The 22,339-nt window shown below is 38.5% G+C and overlaps 2 protein-coding genes across 2 annotated transcripts in view; one reads left to right on the plus strand and one right to left on the minus strand.

Annotated features, from left to right (window-relative positions):
- Positions 1–5,446, minus strand: part of LOC109462279 (carbohydrate sulfotransferase 12-like) — a 15,901-nt gene extending 10,455 nt beyond the window's left edge. Inside the window, exon 1 of the mRNA XM_019758811.1 lies at positions 5,360–5,446. The gene's annotated coding sequence lies outside the window, so the exon portion shown is untranslated. The remainder of the gene's footprint in view (positions 1–5,359) is intronic.
- LOC109462277 (beta-1,4 N-acetylgalactosaminyltransferase 1-like) overlaps positions 1–21,340 on the plus strand; it is a 63,241-nt gene extending 41,901 nt beyond the window's left edge. The window contains exons 2-12 of the mRNA XM_019758809.1: positions 13,039–13,230; positions 13,433–13,525; positions 13,768–13,905; positions 14,940–15,046; positions 16,511–16,551; positions 16,827–17,010; positions 17,396–17,482; positions 17,994–18,178; positions 19,170–19,310; positions 20,316–20,550; positions 20,956–21,340. Coding sequence (XP_019614368.1) covers positions 13,049–13,230; positions 13,433–13,525; positions 13,768–13,905; positions 14,940–15,046; positions 16,511–16,551; positions 16,827–17,010; positions 17,396–17,482; positions 17,994–18,178; positions 19,170–19,310; positions 20,316–20,550; positions 20,956–21,143 — 1,581 coding nt within the window. The 5' untranslated portion in view covers positions 13,039–13,048 and the 3' untranslated portion in view covers positions 21,144–21,340. The remainder of the gene's footprint in view (positions 1–13,038; positions 13,231–13,432; positions 13,526–13,767; positions 13,906–14,939; positions 15,047–16,510; positions 16,552–16,826; positions 17,011–17,395; positions 17,483–17,993; positions 18,179–19,169; positions 19,311–20,315; positions 20,551–20,955) is intronic.
- Positions 21,341–22,339: the final 999 nt, after the last annotated feature.

Below are 22,339 nucleotides of genomic sequence, written 5' to 3' on the forward strand. Positions count from 1 at the left end.
ATACTATATATATATATATATATTTATGTGTGTATGTGTGTGTGTGTGTGTACAAGATAAAGTGCATTTACTCATAAGTAAAGATCGATATAAGTTTTAAATTTAGCGTGGATAAATACATGAAAAAACAGCTGCAAGTGCACCCGATACAAACAGTACTTATAGTAGTAAGATACATGTAAATCCGTTCAGTATTGTGGTTGTGAATAATAGCTTTTAGGACTTGCTATCATACATCAAAATAAACTTTGGTTATTGCAGATTCAAAAAGTCTATGGTAGCACTGGTCCGTCTCGGTGGTACAAAAAACGGTCTCGGCCCATGGACTAATTTCCATGCACAATATGTGTCTTTCTACATGGCAAATAACCGTTGTTCAATTAATTCGCTTCCACTGTATATATTATTATGTACGCCTACCAAATTGTACCCCTCTTTACAAATTGACTTTAACAACGACCATATTACCTCTGTATTATCCTGATCAAGCTTAATTACACATGCACAGATATAATACTTCATTTCATAATCAAAATCCAAAACAGGTTCCCATTTAAAATGGTCTCCTCGTATAGGTCAAGGCGGTGGAAACATTGCTAAAAAATCTAGCTCCGAACAAAATTCCACAAACCAAACGAGCCAATGACAAGGTTAAAGCGTGTGGAACGCAGACCATGAAGAACAGTATCAGACTATAAGGCGTGCAAACACGACCAGTGGGTAGAAATATGAAAACACTACTAGCGCCATAGACGAGGATCCACACTCAAGTCTTGGAGCATGGGTTAACTGAACACAGGTGGCAGGGAAACACTATCAACACCGAGCACATTTTTATACATGATATAGACAGGTAAACACATTGATAGTCACATGAATATGCAGTTTGGGACAAACATAAACGACCATCGACTCATTTCACGACAGGGAAACAATATCAGCTCTAGGGACTTATACAAGGTTAGTATTGAAGACATGTAAATACTGTTAGAAACATGAGAGCAATGTCGTAACTGGCTACAAGGAAATTCCCTCATCACCAGTCACAGGAAAACACTGCCAGCTGAAGTAACAGGAAAGTCTTTTTGGCATTCTTGAGACAGGCTAACACTAAAAGCTTCAAGGCAAGAATCGGTACATACCATGAAAAACTATTAGCATCGACAAATGTAAATCATTATCAGTAACAGGAAACGCAAAATTCGGCCAGTGCTGCGAGCATGGTATAAGAAACATTATAAACATAGCGATCAGAAGAGAATAACTTATATTGCAAAACGTCTACTCTGAATAATAAGCTCAGTAGACTTTTAACTAAAAAACAAAGAAAGGTTATACCGTCTATCGACTTATTCTATCGACTAAGAAGTTCGTGGCCGGATTAAACAAAATATTATCAAATTAAAAGCGTTGACTTTTTGGTCAAACTTAGATCTTGCTTGACTGGTTGACATGGTCATCTTATTGTATTAACAGAATAACACATTTACATGCATGGATTCTATAAATGGATAATACTGGTATTTCCTGAAGGATGTAACACTGCAGACTATAGCCTTATACTTTAAAAATGAATAACTTCCTGCAAACTATAAGAAAAGAAACATACCATAGGAAACCTAAAATGCATAAGCAAACGTTGACTGAATCTTGGTTCCTTTTTTTGCAGATAGAAATATTTTTAATCACTCCCCTATGAGCGGCTCCTTGGTTGTGTCGACGTGTAACCTGACTCATATCTCTACCCTGTTTGTTTTTTCCGTCGTGGTATATGCAAATCCGGAAGAATTGAGTATAGGTAGCAATGTGACGTGACAAAACGTACAAGAATTAACTGGTTGAACTTATAGCTAAAACAAGTAGGATCTTAAATGACTTCTTCCAAATTAAATGACTTCTTCCAAGTTATATTTGTAGGTTTTCTTGTTTTCTAAAAAGGCGGTCGCCCCTGTTCAATTATTACTTAAAAAGTAGTCTCCAAGCAGAGGTTTGGATTTTGGGGTATTTTAAGCGTGTTTTTAGGCTTTTTTATCGGGTTTTCTTTTGCATTGATTTTTTCCCACCAAACCCAACCTCTGCTGGCAGTCGAAAGCTTCAATGGGCCTTCACTTCAACCTAATCACTTCAACACATTTAAGTCGTTCTGCAAGGAGGTGTGAACCCGACGCATGAATAGGCACAGTCAGCAGGAGGCGTGTGGTCCAATGAATGCCTTTCTGACTGGCTCTATGTGTGATAATCCACCACAGTAAAATGGATATCCCGTATGATAATTTGATGGTTCCCGGGGAGGAGCACTGTCACCCTTCTTGAATAGGTTTGCGCCGCCCCGGGGTGAGTGCCGGCAGAGGTTGGGTTTTGTGGGGAAAAATTCAGTGCAAAAGAGAAACCCCAATAAAAAAGCCTAAAAACAAGCTAAAAATACCCCCCAAACCCAAACCTCTGCTTGGAGAGAACTTAAAAAGCACGGTGAGCCACTTGATTGAATGGCTTTCTGTCAAATTTTCTCCTAAAACAATAACGACCTCTCTACTATATTATATTTACTACTAAAATTAGTTTTTGAACATTCAAAAGAAACTTTCCAAAACCGAATGGTTTTGAAATATTTATAATCCTGCCACTATATAATAGTAGCCATGCAGGTATGTACAAAAAACGCATCCTGTTTGAAAGTAAACATCAGCAGCAACACAAAAATCCGGGTTTGTAGCGACACGACTTGAACAGAGAATATTTTTCTACATTTTCTCAAGTATGGTTATTATTTTAAATTGGTTCCGTATGTCTTTTTGGCTTATTGTGTACTTAATACGAGGCCAGGGCGACGCACTAAGGCAGTACTCCCCACTGTGGCTTCTCCAGCAGCTTGAATAGTGAATTGACCCCCATAAATATATAAACACATAAACATCCTAGACTGTCTCTCCCCCAGAAACAAAAGGCATGGACAGATAAACACACTACTGGTCACTTTTTCGAAGTTTTACACTGTTCTGTTTTCAAAGTAACAATATTAAACCGTGCAACATTAAACGGGCTAAAACGAAAACATAGATCTTCTTCCCAAAGACAAAAAAATAATCGCTCAGTCGGCAGATGGCATCGCCATATTGAATAGATTATAGCCACTACATGACTATGTTCCGGGCTTTAGCGACGCAAGCAACTCTGTTATATTTTATCTTGATTTAGGGTATATATACAAAGCAGGATATATCCAAATCCTACATACAGATTATGTTCCTGCATCTCGAATATATCTGGACTTAAGAGAATAAAGCTGCATTTTTAACATCAGGGCCATATAAAAAAATCTATATTATGTTTATTACTGTACAATATATATTTTATCTGCCCTACACGATTGCAAATTAGGACCGTTTGGAAAGAAGAGATGACAAATCATGACACTTCACGGGTGTGTTTAAAAGCTTGAAACACCGCCGTGCGCCATGTTTGTTTACATCCGGGTATTAAGGATGGCACCACTGCTCAGAGCGCCTCATGTTGGCTGTTTAGCGCCGGCCATTTTTTTTTAATTTATTCCAACATGTAATCACCAGACGTGGTGACGGCACACTCAAGATTCTTCAACTTATATTAATGCCGCCACCAACACAGAGGACAAATACATAACAGGACAATACTCATTTACACCTGAGCTAAGTGAAGAAAGTCGTGTAAAGTGCCTTTCCCAAGGGCACAAGATCGGTGGCATGTCAGGACTCGAACCCGGGACTCTTAGTTCCGAGTCGCGCACTCTGCCGCTACGCCACACGACCCCACAAGGCCGGCCATTAATGTCAGAAATGTGAGATTGTTGCATATATATATTGAAAAGCGAATGTAAATTATAATAACAAGAATTTCTACGTACAGTTAACTTTGATTTGACTTGTAAACACACTCACGCCGAAGCGCGGAATTGCACGACAAACATGGATGTACACGTGTCTCATGGATGTACACAAATCACCGCGCCGCGATGAGTTTACACGCTGAAATGTCTGTCCTAGCCACTAGCCACAGGACAAATGTTTTCCCCCTGTAAAACGAATAATCAATGTCGTACTCTGATATGACCAAACCGTCTTCCAGCGATCTATTATTAACGGGTTACCATTGTCACTCGTACACTCCCAAACATAAAATCGTAGGATAATAAAAACTATAATGATCCTGCCGGGCTGCGGAAATTAACCCATGTTTATGTAAATTGCTCAATACCCGGAGCTTTGCTTTGTTTCGTCAAAAAGGATTTTTTTGTTACACTATACACTGTTATAACGGCAGGATGTAGTATATAATAGAGCCATACTGGCTTGATTATGGAACAATTCCTCTGAATAGTCATAAATTAGTGGGATCGTGTAGTGTAGCGTAGCGGATGCGTGCTCGATTCGGAATTCGAACCAAGAGGTCCGGGCTCGAGTCTGACATGCCACCGATCTTATACCCTTGGGAAAGGCACTTTACACGGCTATTCTGAATTCGTGCTCTGCGTGCGGTGGCGTCATAAAATAAGTTGATATAACATAAGTGTGCTGTCATCATGTCTAGTCATGTTATAGAAATATTGGAATATTGAAAAATCATAATGCGAGCGCAGGCCAAACAAGATGAGGAGGGCCCTACCTTCCAAAGAACCAAAATACAGCCACACGTCTGAGTATTTGTTTAAAATTGTAGTAGTTACTCCAGTAAGTTGTATGTCTGATGATTCGCAGGATGTTATGTATTAACATTGTATTAGTCTTATTAGGCTGAATAGTAAGCTTATTAGTAAGGAGACTTCCATTTGTGGGGCTGAATCTCAAGGACTCTAAATCAGGTAAACTTAAATCGACCAGGAGTCTTTCTATAAAACTGCAAGGTTTTGACCGGTCACACTGAGAAGGACCAGTGTGAGTGATTTAAATCTTCAAAATGTGGAATATTCTTTAAGCTACTGGTAAAATGTGAAAAGATTCAACGATAAAATTGGTAGATTGCACGTTTACAATTGTGTTTATAAAATGTCATGGTCCAGTGGTATCTCATTCTGTTACAAAATACGCAGCTACATTTTTTGTTGCTATTTTCATCTAGTATTCAGTTCTTTACTCTTTAGCAGAGTGACCTCGCCTTTTTCTTCATGTAGAGCAGAATGAATGTGCGAGCCTTTTGCTATGTTCTACTCGATGCCGTGTTCTGATTTGCTAGATAAGCTATCCACTAGCGATCAGAAACCAGCCAGCCACTAAAACCTTAAAACGCCAGCCTCTTTGAGGGTTGATGAAGGCTGTTCTTGTCACATGAACATAATAGATACCACATGACATGAAAGTATTGAGAAAAAATGGCATAATGATCATACCTGACTGTAGAAACGCAGCCCTTGTTCAGTCGCAGGGAGGTACACCCGGAGGTTTGCTTTGTTTTACTGCCGGCTGTAATGTTTAGTCTCAAACAGGATACGCTTTATTTTGTTACCTCCATGAAAAATGGAGGTATTGTTTTTGGCGTGTCTGTCTGTATGTATGTATGTGTGTGTGTCTGTGTGTCTGTGTTTCCACAACTTTGTGGTCAGCATAACTTCAGAACGCCTTTATGGATTGTAATGATATTTGGTATGTTGGTTAGTCTTAGGAAGACAAACGTCAAGGTCAAATATGGGCCTCCTGGTGGATGACCTTGGTACTGCAGCAGAACTTCGGGTTTTTGTATCTTTTGTCCTGAACATGCTATGGTCTTGATGTTTTGGTGACAGATTGCTTTTCCTGTCAGGAATAAGTGGCGTGAGTTTGGTCCCCCTAGCAGCTTGCTTTGGAACTGCAGGGCACTTTCTGGCGAAATGTTTAAAAGCCAATAAGTCCAGATAGGAACAACATATTTTCATAATTTTTGGTGTGTAGGTAGCTAAGAGAGAGATGTACATGATTAAATGCAAATTATGCAAATGAGGACTTTATTTGCATAATTAATGAGGAAATTCTATGATTACAGTGTTTTACATTATACTACTTTCATACATGTAATGTATGTAACCTATGGCAGGCAGAACATCAACAGATACTAATTATGCAAATGATGACCTAATTTGCATAAATCATGCAAAAATTCTATGATTTCTTAATGGTGAATAATGGGAATGTCATACTTTGGACATCTGTAAGTTAATCAAAAGTTAACATACATCACGATGCATATATCATGTTAATGCGGAGGTAATTTGCATAATTAAAGAGGAAATTTACATTTACATATCAAGCCCATATTTCATGGAGGTATGAAGTCTCGGAATTCTTGTTTATACCTGCAAGCTATGACTGTATAATTGCGGCAGGATACAAAATATTCCAAAACTATATTGGCTTTATTTTGGAACATTTCCTCTGAAAGCTCCTCTGAAAAACTTGATAAAAGCACAGACAAAACAGATAGCGAAGTTAATGTTTTTAGATAATTTCTAGTCACCACAATTCATTCCTAAAAGTGGTTCCCCTTTTTCTAACACCTCAGCGCGGGAAATATAAACATGGCCGCCGCCCCCAGGAGGTCGGTTTTGCCTCCCAACTTCGGATTCGCGTTTTTCGGAAGTGAAAAACTCTCACAGCGTGCCAAACGGACGGAATATGCCTCCTTTGTAAAAGCTACATAAACAGAGTATATTTAAGAGATATTTCTGTGCGGGCGAAATGTTTTCGCTCAATGCGGAAGCGGGAGGCGCCAAACAATATCGATTTGTTAATGGACAGGAGTACTCAGCGTCTGATAAACGGTCCATGCACGTGTAAATAAGCGCACGTACAGCTGTGACAGATTATCTTCAGGTTCTGCCTTCTTTGTATTTTACGCAACTTAAAGAATGTTCAGGACAAAAACGAAACAGCTCGGACACACAATGGGGAGGGCGCAATGTACTAATAAAGGTTATTTGCGATGTAATAATGCATAAGCACACAAACATGGACAATAAATGATAGCATTATTAAAATTATCACCTTGAAATATACAGGGGGGGGGCTGAATTACGCAGAATTACGTGAAAACATTTACAAAATTGAATACAAAATGTACAATGTGACTCTTGATTCATGTTCATTTGACTACCAAAGGTTATATTATACCACACTATAAGTACGCAAGTGAATTTAACCCATATAAGACACATTATTTTGAATTCTAATAGTAGTACATTGTGAAACAAATACAAGAAGGCTTCTTTCTTATCCATATTTCCATATAAAATATTTGCATTCGCTGACTCATGAGCGGTCCCCAAATATGTCGACGTGTGAGCTTTTATCCATATATCACTACTTTGTTGTTACCGCCGTGGTATATGTAAGCCACAAAGTACTGAACATAGGTAACGATGACCAAACTTCGCAAACTGTCTGGAGTACTTGAGCTTATTCAGTCAAAACCGTTATGTTCCTTACGATACATTGTCCTCCATATTGTATACTTTCTTTTCCTACAAAGCCTCTAAACCTTGCTAAAATGCTTGACACCCAGGGGGAGCCGCTTCTTCGGATGAATTGCTGTGACTAGAATTTATCTAAGAAGAACCTTGCCCTTCTGTTTTGCCTGCGCTCGCATCAATCTTTTAGAGGAGTTTTCGGAGAAAATGTGCCACTATAAAGTCAGTATAGTTTTGTAATATTTTGTATCCTGCCGCAATTATAGAGTCGTAACTTACAGGTATAAACAAAATAAAGTGTATCCTGTTTGAGACTAAACATTACAGCCGGCAGTAAAACAAAGCAAACCTCCGGGTGTACCTCACTGCGACTGAAGAAGGGCTGCGTTTCTACAGTCAGGTATGATCATTATATCATTTTTCCTTCCTTAATAGTTTTTAAGTCATGGGGTATTTATTGTGTTCGTGTGACAATAGCGGCATACGCTCATCAAACTCGTCAATGAAGAGTAAAGAACTGGCGACTAGATGAAAATAGCAACAAAGGCTTATACGCCTCTCACGTTTTATGGATTTTCTTCTTTTCAAGCCCACAGCCTTTATATCTGGATTGTTAAGAAACATTTCAGTGACAAAATTGATTTTTTTTAGAACTTTTACATAATAAGTGGAATAATATATTGTGACGTTTCGTACATCATAAGACACAAAAGATTTTTTGTAGCTGCGTATTTTGTAAAAGAATAAGATACCCGGGACCTCTTGGTTCGAATTCCGAGTCGAGCACGCGTTCGCTACGCCACACGACCCCACTAATTCAGAGAAATTGTTCTATAATTAAGCCAGTATGGTTCTGTTATATACTACATCCTGCCATTATTACAGTGTATAGCAATAACTTGCAGGTGTAACAAAAAATATCCTTTTTGACGAAACAAAGAGTGTACGATTGACAATAGTAACCCGCTAATAATAGATCGCTAGAAAAAAATTCAGAGTACGCCATTATATTATTATTCGTTTGACAGTGTCTAGGACAGACATTTCAGCGTGTAAACGGACGCGGTGCGGTGATTTTTGTACATCCATGTGACACATGTTTGTCGTGCAATTCCGCGCTTCGGTGTGAGTGTGTTTACAAGTCAAACCAAAGTTTACTGTACATTAATATTCTTGTTATTATAATTTACATTCAATTTTCAACATCCATATGTAACAATCTCACATTTCTGACATTAATGGCCGGCGCTAAAACAGCCAACATGAGGCGCACTGAGCAGTGGTGCCGTCCATAACTACCCGGATGTAAACAAACATGGCGCACGGCGGTGTTTCAAGCTTTTAACCCTACCTAGACCGGGGGGGGGGGGCTAAAGGTGCCCGCGCCAACTTTGATGTCACCTAGCGTATGAACGGCTAGCCGTAGAACGGCCAAACTTGGTGACTTTTCCTAGAATATTGTTGGCAACAATTCTCTATCATTGGAATAAGATAATAATTTTTTGTGTTGCCATGGCAACGGGTTTCTGACAGGCATTTTTTGCTAAATTTAGTACTTTTTGTTTCAACAATAAAATTTTATGTGTTTTATGTCAAGTTACTCATGGTTTCTAATATTAATAACATCCCATATAACTTTATGTAAATTTTATCATTTAATATGCATTATTTACTAGTATGCTAATTTGATGACGTCATTGGCCAAAATCCAAGATGGCGGACCATATCATCAGAACAGGTATATACAGGTTATTTTCATAAAAATTTTATCAATACTTCCATTTCTTTTTCCAAAAAAGGTTTAAATGGAGGTCTTTAGTATGTTTACAATGTATTTTAGGCTTTATCATGAAAAAAAAAACTATTTTTGAAAATTCAAGATTGATGATCCAAGATGGCGGATATCTTAAATGTGCATGACGTCATTTTATGACGTCACCGGTGTTGCTATGGGCAACATAAGACTTAGTACACCATAATATTCTGTCATAAACACTTTTGGTACCGTTATGTTGAATACCATTTAGTTTTCAGGGAAAAACATATTTAGACGGTTTTGGCCAATAAAATCACATTAATGACGTCATAATGACATCATATTACGTCATAACGACATAAAAATTGTAGATATGATAAATTTTTACTAGTACACCATTCTATGAAAATTTGGTGGTCATACGACATACCGTTCGCGAGTTCTTAGGGGGGGTCAAAAGAGCCCCCCCCCCGGTCCCCCCATGTCAAAAAAAGCCCGGTCTAGGTAGGGTTAACACACCCGTGAAGTGTCATGATTTGTCATCTCTTCTTTTTGGTCACATAACTCATAAGGGCCGATTTACACATGCAGGGCCAAAAATATTTGTCCTGAGCGAGTGTCGTAGGACAGATATATTTTGCGTGTAAACACGCCCCCAGAGGTTGTGTTGAACATCCAGGATGCACCGCGGTGGTGGCGGGCGTGTTTACACGCAAAAAAAAAAACAGTCCTACGACACTTACCACTCCGCGTGATGCGTCGATCGTCACAGGACAAATGTTTTTAACACGTGTAAATCGGCCTTATAAGATTTGCACTTTCAGCCTGATCAACATAAATCTACATAAAGGAAGAAATAGACGCCCTCCTGTTTCCATTTTATTAAACTAACTTGGCAAAGATCAAAGAACTGACATGTACTAGACTCAAAAAGGAAAACTCTATATTTAAGCCCCCCTCGCTTTTAACTGTGTGATACAAAACACAATTTGTGACGTTACAGACACAAAACACACAAACTGATGTGACGTTACACACACAAAAACACAAAAAAGGTCTGTAGAAAACATCCCCTTGTTTTTGAAACTCACAGAGTGATCAGCTTAATATTGAGAAGCACAATATTAGCAGCTCTAGTGGAAATGGGATGTAAACTACTGATGTTGGAAGTTAGAAAAAAAACTAGATCTACTTTAATGCGTTCTAGCAGTAAGAAGAGCTTTTCACGGCGTATTATCACGTGTTATACACCACGGCAGTAACAACAAACAAAACAGAGATATGGATCTAGTACCACGTCGACATATCTTAGTGGCTGCTCATGGGAGAGGGGTTGTGTATCTTTTATTCTGCAGAACATCAACTAAAATCAAGGTAAACGTTTATGTGTTTATTCAAAGTTTTCGTCGAAATTGTTGCTGTACCTTCGGTAAGTGTTGTATCTTTTCGCAAGAATGTTATTAAACATTATCGAAGCTTATGGTATTAGTATTGCTCATAGGGGTTCCAAAATCTAATTATTGTCTTCGTCAGAAAGACTAGATGGAATTATCTCGCCGTATTGTGGTTGATTGCGGATTTAGCGGAATAATTCTTGAAGGTGCACTGGACGGAAAACCGAATTTCCACAAGTTTCCAAGCTGGGACACGTTGGTGAAACCTGACATGTCCTAGCCGTGTACCCAAGTTTCCACGGGTGTCCCATCCCGGCGTGTTCACTGTAGGAAACCCGTGCACACAATGGGACACGCAAAGTGTCCAGGATTTCCCACTGTTGGAAACGTCTCGTGTCCTGACTAATTATCGTCACAATGGAGTATCCAACCTAAGAAAATAGGCATGGCAATCTATAAGCAGTTTTCTTGTGTTTGTTTACACATATTACCATGGGACTTTGTGAGTCTGGCTTTACAGAGCAGACTATTTTGCGTCCGCACCAGGCTATATAGATTGACCGCCGCTAAAGAATCTAGCAGGATATGCAAAGCTTGATATGAACGCCGGGGTCTAAGAGTTTCCTGAAGTTTATACTAGTACATGTCGTTAATGTTTTCTGTACATGGCCCTACAGCGCATGGATGTACAATAGAAATAATTATCACTCCGCTTTAGTAAATTTCCTGGTAGAAATGGCGTGAACCCCTGATACATTTTGGCGTATACTATCGGTAAATCAAGAAAGCACGCCGACGGACGCCGGTAGAGTGATAATTTGCAACACGTTGTTGTGAACGAAAAGAAATAGCTAAAGATAATAAACTCAAGACTTGCTCACGCGCGATCGTCTTTAGCGCGTTTTGTTTTGGGTGCCAAATTATAAACTTAGCCTAGAAGTGCAGGGGACGTGCAATTTTGAAATTTCTACTGCAAAAATTGTGTTTATTAGTGGAAGTCATAAGTGATCATGATTAGTTTTTTTTGGTTTAACTAAGAGATATTGTAATGCTTCGCAGTATTTTTTCCGATCTGTATCTGTTTCCAAACTTACTTGAATATTACCATATCGACTATAACCCTTGCTAACTACAGTAACAATGTACAGATTTCTTTGTCTGGTAGCTCGGCTTTCTGCATAAATTAACGCCTTATTATGTCGGCGCCATATTGGATCTACAGTATATAATACTAGCGGGTGTTCACAGATATCCACGAGGGAAATCTCGGTTTTCGTCCTGTGGCATGATTTGACGTCCATGATTTTTGGCAAGCAGATTACCGCTGTTGCGGCCAAAGTTTGGTGGCCGTAGCACAAGCCGTTCGGACGTTATCCGACTTGAAAGTTTGCGCGGGCACTTTTACGCCCCCCCCCCCCCGGTCCTAGATAAGGTTAAATTGCCTCAACTTCCTGACCCTGGAAATAGTTAATATATAGTATGTATAGTACATAGGGCATTAAGCTTTGTGTTTGATTATGAATAAAAAAATCAGGAATCCCCGTACTCGCCCCGTGCGCGGTTCCAGGATATCGGATCGGGGTGTTTGTCGCGCAAAATCTTAGCGGCGCTGAAAAGCTTATTAAAACCCGGAAATAATATTTGCGGGCGGCGGATAGAAGAGGTCAGGGGTCAAATGGAGTTGGGTAATCACTGATTACACCACCCCACAATTCTTTGCGGCTGGATTTTCGCAAATTAGCGGCTGACGTCTGCTGAGTGCGTTTTTTGTTTTGTTTTTAGTGTCTTTTCGGCGTTAAATTCCTGGTTTTAGCCGTGAAATGTTCGGAATTAAGATGAAGTATGTGTTTAGATGAAAACCGTCGTTGTAATATATCAGCATTCTTAGCTCAATGGTCAGTCCAGCACCCAGGACAGTCCGTAGTTATAAATGCATCGCTAATCATACCTCAAAAACTTCAATAAAGTAATCTTTAAGTTAGGGTACCCAGGACAGTCCGTAGTTATAAATGCATCGCTAATCATACCTCAAAAACTTCAATAAAGTAATCTTTAAGTTGACAGAATTTGTCAGGAATTATATATTCCAAGTAGAAGTGACTTTATGTGTGGTAGAGTGTATGGAATTGAAAGCATCGTGAAAAATGCATGTCCTTTGGCTGTATATATATATATATATATATATAGATAGATAGATAGATAGATAGATAGATAGATAGATAGATAGATAGATAGATAGATAGATAGATAGATGGATGGATACATGGATGGATGGATGGATGGATAGATGGATGGATGGATGGATGGATGGATGGATGGATGGATAGATAAATAGATAGATAGATAGATAGATAGATAGATAGATAGATAGATAGATAGATAGATACATAGATAGATAGATAGATAGATAGATAGATAGATAGATAGATTTGCTGAAGTGTTTTATTACCCTTCTAATGGAAATCTCGTCTACTCCGCAGGGTGTTCACCATGAGAGTAAAAGGACTGGTACTAAATGTAGCATGGTACTGCTTTGGGATTATAACGATGGGTACATTAACGATTTTCACCAAAAATCCTGAAAAAAGTCCCGTAATCTCGGCAAAACAGGCAAAAAAAGACGCTATGATGCCTGCTGACATTCCCTTCGCTCTAAGGGATGAATTCCAGAAGTAAGTGCTTGTTTTTATCGTCGTTAAAGTTATTTAGTTGTTAAAAAACAAAGCGTACCTATTTCTCAGACTTGGCTGGTCTTTTTAGTTGAATCCAAATAACCTTTATGAGTCAGTTCGTGGTGTATTTTTCAGCTTGATAAAAATCATCATAACACAATAGAAATGGTATTTCCTATATATTTCAAATAATAACTCAAAGGGACGAAAGTACCGTGATGTCGGCAAAACAGGCAAAAAGAGACGCTATGATGCCTGCTGACATTCCCTTTACTCTAAGGGATGGATTCCAGAAGTAAGTGCTTGTTTTTATCGTTGTTAACGTCATTCCGCTGTTGAAAATACATTTCTCAGACCAGGCTGGTCGTTTGTAGTTTAGTCTAATTGATCTTTATGTGTCAGTTCGTTTCGTAGTTTTAGCTAAAGAAAAATCATTATAACACAATAGAAATCGAATATTCTATTTATTTATTTTTTATATAACTCGAATGGGCAAAATACTGAGTGGTAATAATCAAATTGTGTTTTTTTTTTCAGTACCAACAGGATGAGCAACAGGATGAGATGCAACTGTTCTGGGGTTAAGTATGAAAAGATACTAAAGGTTATGGAGACTGAAGAACCAAAGGAAGTTGAAGATCGACGCAAAGTAGAACTGCAAAAATTCAAACGCAGGTTAAAAGCATCTTAGTTTTTTTTTTACGTTTGGAATAGCGGGGATTTCTCAGCTAAGAAATCAATATTAGCCGGTTATATTTTATCCACACAATAAATAGTTCGTTTGTCAGCTTGTTTAACTGTCAGTATGTAGTTTACGATCTATACGATCCATAGTTCGTGACTCTAGTATGTCCAGGTCACGAGATATTAAAACCGAAGTTCAGCTGCAGTACCATAAGAAGCCGATAGGGGGCCCAAAACCTAATTATTTCCACTCTCATCAGGACCTACCAAATATCAAGCTAGGTTTCCTAGCCCCAGTCTCTCATCCCAACCCCCCTCCCCTTTCGTTAAAGATCGCCCTGGGCTTTCCTATGTACGAATCAGCTGTTTTAAAAGCACACAGGGAAAGGAAACCACAGGACCCCTGCTCCTTCTTTTACTACTTGTTTTGTGTACCGGTGCCTTGCCTTGCTCACCTTTACAGATCAGAAATTATATCTGCCGTTTGTATGGTTTTGATCGGAGACAATGATTGACAAGAGCGCATTAGGAAGATCCACCAACCCTTTTTATATGCTGAGCTATGGTGTGCTAAGTTGCGGAAACACGCAGACGGACAGACAAGCTCAAAACAATACCTCCATTGGAGGTAATTAGATGTCTTCCACTATTGAGACGTGTTAATACTCATCATACATAAGAAGTTTATTTCAAATTCATGCCCGGGGGGCTAATTGCAGATTACAAACATAAAAGAACAATGAAACGTAGTATAAAATAACTAAAATCTACATGATAAAAGGTAGTTGTGTAGAGCTATAGCTATGTCTAAAACAATGTCTAAGGGGTTTGAATTTTCTTTTTTTAGACAATGGAAGACGTAATGTCCCACCTTTTCTAACATTTGTGGGTTTTGGGAAGTTAAAAGAAGAATAGTTCATAATGCAGGAGCACGTCCGGCTGCGAGAAGTGACCTCAACATGACGAGAGACAATGCAAAATTCCATTCTAATACAAATAATTTCTCACCTGTTCTCACATTTTAGAACCAAGTCTTCCAAAGAGACCCTAATGATCGTGAACGGATCCGTTCCTCTCAGTTATCCTGTACAAGGAGTGGTCGTTGCACCAGAAGAATGGGAAGACATCCCAGGTATAACAAAGATATGTTTTAACAGATGCTTAAACTGTGTTGATTTGATTTGATTTGATTTATTAGACGTCAACGGTGCTGTTTTGGGCAACATAAGTCTTAGTACACCAGATATTCCATCATAAACACTTTTGTTAAAGTAATGCTGTATACCGTTGTGTTTTTAGGAAATAACCTATTTAAACGGTTTTGGTCTATAAAATCACATTAATGACGTCATGATGACGTCAGATTACGCCATAGCAACATCAAAATCGTTGTTATTTATTTTTACTAGTACACCATCTTGACTTGACTTAAATTACAAAAGATGTACATAGATTTGCTACTAATTAAAAAGAATTTAAAAAGTCAAACCTGCAAAGGTGACCACCTCTTCAAGCTGGCCAACTGGCAATTGTGACCATTTTTTCTTGGTCCCAAAATTTGACCACCTGGCCACCCTGAGTTGGGTCCGCTCAAGGCCCAATACCTGTCTGTGGTGACCACATTATTTTCGATCATGTTAAATATTAATGATATCCAATTAGAAACAAGAGTTCCGAGATGTCATACCTCCATGAAATATGGGCTTGATATGTAGATGTAAATTTCTTCTTTAATTATGCAAATGACCTCTGCATTTACATAATATATGCATCGCAATGTTAACTTTTGATTAACTTACAAATGTCCCAAGTATGACATTCCCATCATAGAAAGCATTAATTATGCAGATTAGGTTACATTTGCATAATTGGTATCTGTTTATGTTCCATCTGTCATAGGTTACATACATTACATGTATGAAATTACTATAATGTAAAACACTGTAATTATGGAATTTCCTCATTAATTATGCAAATTTAGTCCTCATTTGCATAATTTACATTTAATCATATACTTTTCTCTCTCAGCTACCTACCTACCAAAAATGATGAAAATACGTTGTTCATCATTATTGGATTCCAAAGATTTCGCCCGAAGGTCCCCTGCAGTTCCATAACAAGCTGCTAAGGAGACTAAATCCACACCACTTATTCCTGACAGGAAAATAGATCTGTCATCGAAAATTCAAGACAATAGCATGTTCAGGACAAAAGATACAAAAACCGGAAGTTCTGCTGCAGTACCGAGGTCATCCACCAGGAGGCCCATATTTGACCTTGACCTTCGTCTTCCTAAGACTTGCCAGCATACCAAATATCATCACAATCCATACATGCGTTATGAAGTTATGCTGACTACAAATGTGCCGAAACACAAACACACAGACAGACAGACACACACAAACACACACACACACACACAGACAGACGCGCCAAAAACAATAACTCCATTTTTCCATGGAGGTAATCATGGTCAAACCAGCCAGTTCGCCTCGACTCCTGGATGATGTATGATGTATAATTACCTACTTCAGGTACATCTTTGTGTTTTCTCATGACAAAAAAATAGACCCATTACCAAATTTTTCTTTTACAGGTCTCAAAGTTGTGGATAACACCTTACGTAACAAGTATAAGGTATCATTTGGAAGCTCTATTATTCAATATTTAAAAGGCGGTTGTGAATGTGTTCTTCGCGATAAGGATATAATTATCATTCTAATTAGCTACGTTTCTACATTGCGATCTTCATAACCACGTCTTGTTACAAGAATACAAACAGTATCTAAAATATTTCTTTGCCCTTCTCGTTTTATTTGCAAGCAGACCTGCATTTCTTATGCAAGCAAGCAAGCAGGCAAGCAAGCACAATGAGTGTGTCAAGTTATAATATGGAACAATGTGTTTTCTAGGTGAAACTTTCGTCATCCGAACTTGGGGTGCTGACGATCCGTGCCACAGTGCCCAAGGTTAGGGTTGACGGACTGGGCACGGCTACACTAACCATTATCAGTAGGTTTCTGGCCCATCTTAACCGGCAGCTGGAGTTTGTGGTGTATGTTAACACCGTGTTTGACATAGATGCTAGGGACTTTGGTAAGTAGTAGTTTTAATTATGGCAATGATGAGTAAGCATAGTCGATTATTGTACGAATCAGCAGGCCCTCACCCTCACCCCCCTCCCTCCCAGCATGACCAACAAAGCACGGCCTGAAAAGGATTATAAGATTTTTATTGGGTGAAGAATGTAAACAACTTATATAATCAAGTTATATAACTTATTATGCAAATGATAACATTATTTATGAAATCACTGAGGATATTAAACATAACTCGTCGGCCATGCAGGTTAACGTTATTTGGCGAAGTTAGGACGCCTTGAATCCTAAATGTCGTACAAAATACATTTAATTCACGGCCATGCCCAAAGTGCATACTCATTTTGATCGTTCTCTTTTATTCCTATATTATTGTTTTTCAGTGCGCTTTAGTTACCTGCACCACGAGGCGATTTTCCCTATCAACATTCGTGTAAGGAGATCGCCAACACTCTACGACCCTAGACCGGGTATGAATTACTTAAATATGCATCTATAATTACGTAAGGAATAAAAGGTAATAAAGAAGGAAAAAGGTAGTTAATTTGGAAAACCTTTCACTTCCACATCGAATGTAAAAAAAGGAGCACCAACAAGTCTGAACAACCAACTAACTGAGCCCTATGTACATCGTCAATTAATTCGCCACTCAAAGTTCCAAAACAGTGCAGCTCCAGAACTAGTCAAGTCATCAATCTCCTGTCACAAAACAGCATTTATCTCTGATACATAAAAGTAAATGGGCAATGAATTTGTGCAATCATGGATACATCTACCCTCACTTGATGGTTTATTCGTCGATTACGACATCTGACCATTATCTCACCGTATACACCTTAGGGCAGGGCATTAACCTTTTATCATTTTTAATTGTGTTCATTCATCTCATAGTGCATAATTGATATGGAATATTCACGTATCAATAGAAAGATAGATAGATAATAGATAAATAGATTTTCTGTGTTTTTTTCTTTATAACAGGTAACATAAATGACAAGGTTACAATCATCACCAAGACCTTCCTGAGGTACCCATCAGTAAGACTCCTCATCCAAAGCATCCAGACATACTACCCCAAGATGCGGATAATTGTAGCGGATGACAATAGACCTTTCGAAGACTTACAGTCAGAACATGTAGATCATTATATCATGCCTCACAAATCGGTAAGTATTTAAAGATAATAACGCAACCTTGGATCCCCTCAATTTCTTTAATGATTATTAACTGAAAATTCTAGTCATGGCGCTTAATCAATGCATCTATAACTACATCAATTCAAAAGCACCGTAGACTGTTTAGCCCCTAAAACAAAGGCAGGAAAAGATTTGCACACTGATCAGTTTCCAAAAGATCCAAATATATTCCTATGCTGGTTTTCAATGTAACACTATATCAGACCATGCAGAATGACCCAAATACTCGTTACAAAGTCACATAATCAAGGACATTGCTCTATGATGCAAATCGTCTATCTGTACTTGCAAGTTACAATGACTTTCTCACGGCTGGATTGATTTTGTCTGAAATATGGCCCAGGGGCTGTAAAAATGGACATGTCATCGCCAACCATTGCCCCAAGCTACAAGCAATTTGGACATTGCACATCACCGCTGTCATTGCTAGTACTTTAAATCCTGGGTCACTAGTAAATCGAAGCTCTTCAGGTGCAATAATACATTATTACCTTCGCCAAGAAGGTTATTTTTTCAGTAGCGCCTGTCCGTCTGTCTTTCTGTTTGTCTGTTTCTTTGTGAACAGCATAACTCAAGAAACTTTATATGAATTGTAATGAAACTGGTAACTGTCTGAAATTTCATACCTGGGGTATTTGAAAGTTTTAACTTTTAAAAGTGATGGTGAACATAATTAAACATAACCTAGAAAAAATATGAGGAAATGCTATAATGGCATCCTTTGTTAATATAAGACTGTCTTTTGCGGTAGAATATGACCAACAGATATGATTCATGCAATTGAGGATGATATTTGCATAATCAGGGAGATAAATGTATAATTTCGAGGTCATGAAGGCTATAATTTGGCGAAGGTATGACATGGTAAAACACTAGTTACATAGTATTACTGGCGTCTGCTCATTAGCTGTACGGACTGTCTGATGTGCTCTGTTTTTTTGACCGATTGAAACGTCTGCAGGGCTGGTTTGGGGGTAGAAACTTGGGAGTGTCCCAGGTGATCACGCCTTACCTGCTGTGGCTGGATGATGACTACGTCTTTCATGAAGAAACAAAACTGGAGGTAATGGTGGACATCTTAGACAACAGCAACTTGGACGTGGTAAGATTTGCAAATATTAGGCACCATAACATTTTGACTAGTAGGTTGGTACTGGCAAAGCTAAGGCCCTTTTAGTTAAATAAAAGAATCAGAGGACGCTGTGTGCTTACACGTAGATATACAATATGATCAATTTATTTAACCCTGTTTAAATAGGTGGGTTTCTGAGGCCTGCGCCTACTTTCATCTCGGATAGCGCCTGAACGGCTTGCGCTAAAACCGCCAGGTTGACTTTTCCTCCTAAGCATAATAATTGTTAATCCTTTAAACAAATTGGAATATTTTTATACTAGTTTTTTGTAACTAAGTCACATAATGCAAGAACTAACTATCAACAACCTTTAGTTTCTGTGGAACCAATTTTTGTATTCTAATTTAAAAAAATTTAAGACAGCCCTATTAAAAGTGCCTATTTGTAGATATATTTCAGTAGCTTGTAAGTATCTTCCTCACACCTAAATTAGCTTTGATGGTAATTGTCTAGAAATATGTCGTGTAATTCTGGTGTGTGTGTTTTCTTTGGCTACCTAAGAAAACAGTACAAGTCATGTTGACTGGAGCTCAGTTGTATCTACACAACTACAAGCAGTTGTAAGCCAATGTCGGTAACTACAGTTTGGCAGGCCATATATAGTAGAGGGGATTCATTCCTCAAGCTACCGACATCTTGCACACGCAGTCGTCCCTCAGTAAGACATCTGGAGCCGCATAGTTCCCGTTTAGAACTTTTATTCAGCCTGCCACAGTTTGGCAGGCCATTACAACCTGCATTAGGACTTCTTACCATCTTATTTTAATTGCATATCTGCTGTCTATACATTTCAAACTGTCTTGAAGAGTTACTTGTCTTGGTCACTGTCTTAGACAGGCCTCTTCACATGTTCCCCCACTGTAGTCAGAGCTAGACTGAGGTCTCTTCGTTTACGTTGCTAAATTTATTAGGTAATCGTATAGTACAAGCATGGTCTTTAATGACATTCCCCTTTCCCTTTTTTCTATCGTCAGGTTTCTGGACTACGTGGCGATAAAATACTCTATTACAACAAGATGGCGGTGATCCCCGGGGAAGACGATGATGACGGTGTTTGTATCTGGCACCAGCAATATAAGAATTATGGAAAAGTACCAGGATTTCCAAACTGCTATTTCTCAACTCGGTTGGAGAATTTCTTCATGGGTAGAACGGATGGTGTCCGGTCTGTAGGGTTTTACCCGGCGTACTCCAGAAAAGCAGACGAAGGTTAACTTTTTCTTTGCCTTTTAAATTTAATGTATGAATCTCATCTTTGTTAAATCAAATTAATTGAAAACAACAGTAAAAAAAGATAAAAAGTCATTCCTCTTCCCATTCTATTATGAAGTGTATATTTGTTTTTATGTTACAATTATCTAGACCAATATCGAGTATAGACGTTTTATATTTTAAACATTATTTTCTTTTTTAGACAAAGACTTAAATATGTCAATAAGAACAAAACGATCCATTTCTTTGGAATTCGAAACGCGTGTACCAATGTAATGTATGCTAAGCTCATACAAGTTTGTTTTGTTAAAATGATATGCTATATCCAATAGAATATTTACATATGTAATAAACAGTAAAAAAGGTTCTTTGCAGTTTGGTAATACTTATTTTATTGCACAGAATTTTACCTGGATGCATTGGGAAAGCTCCGGATGGCCGCTTGCAAGGGAGTTCATATTCACCACAACCGAACGTGGAGTAACTTGTACAACACACACCGATGGGGCAGAGATATTAAAGACTACCATGAGATGCAGGACAGGATAATTTATTTCAGGAACAACGCAAACTGTTGGCATTATGTGTGATATAAAATATTCACATCTCTACATGTCTGACGATCTTTTCGCCTGAGTTTATGTAGGAGGTTTTTTACCGGCGTTTTCGCGGTAAACTAGTAAAGCTGTCAAATGTGACAACTTAGATAACTTAGACTATTACGTTATGTAGCCTGCTTGGTCTTTATTATAATTTCAGTCATGCCTTGGTAAAGCTTAATATATATTGTTTTTCCTAATATTTTTTTTGCATCCTTAAATGTACGAAATGCGATCATTAAGTTTGCGCAAGCGCAGTTTCAAAAGCAAATAAGGTAACGAGATTTAGTTTAGATATGTCTAGAGAAACCGTTGCCAGGGGCAACCGCACGGAAAAACTAATAGCTGCCATTTTCCCACGTTTAACCGGAAACTGAACATTTCAGAAATAAAGCTGATAATTTCAGGAAATGTCCTTTGACTTCTTCTTTCTTTATTTTATAATTTATGATATAGTAGTATTAACTTTATTTCTGTAGAAAATCCAAGATTATCTTTGACGTTTTATCAAATAGGAATGGCCAACCGGTAATGTCGCACAGTAAACAAGCTGCCAGGATTAGTAGTTATATTTCAGTTGATCTAAATAAGAAGCATCTTGTAAGGCCTGTCGAAAGCCAGGTCGCCATTTGATCCCCTGTATATTCTAACGTAATACCGATTCTCTACTATCTCAAAGTGTCTCACCCCAAAGGGTAGCGCACCTAGTACCTGACGGTGTTCTGCCCTCTTTATCTGTACGTGATTTCATCAGATCCACGACTCCATTCCTTGCGAAAAGCAAGTCCTTGAATACAGGTCTGGCTAAGATGAAGAGTTTTGCTGAGGACCTCTCTTCTTCTTTGAAATTTCCAAAATACTGACATATAGCCACAATCTTTCGTAGGAAAACTGGCTTTGCATGCCTAGCAGTTAAGCCTTGTTTCAATCTCTTGGCTGTCAGTGTTAAAAAAACAGTTCCTGACATCCTGACTGGCCGCTGGGTTCCCTAGACCCAGTCTTTCATCCCACCCCCACCCCCATTCCTCGTCTGATAAATATTTTTAGGCGCTTATGCCAACCACATGACCCCTGATCTTCTTTTACTACCTTCGTTGTGCCCTGTTGCTCACCTTTATTACAGATCAGAAATCTCACCACATCTGCTGGTGTCGCTGGTTGTATTGTTTTAATTATGGGTTCACCAC

This window comes from Branchiostoma belcheri, unplaced genomic scaffold (assembly GCF_001625305.1).
Source record: "Branchiostoma belcheri isolate BF01 breed outbred unplaced genomic scaffold, Haploidv18h27 scaffold114, whole genome shotgun sequence".
Taxonomy (NCBI): domain Eukaryota; kingdom Metazoa; phylum Chordata; class Leptocardii; order Amphioxiformes; family Branchiostomatidae; genus Branchiostoma; species Branchiostoma belcheri.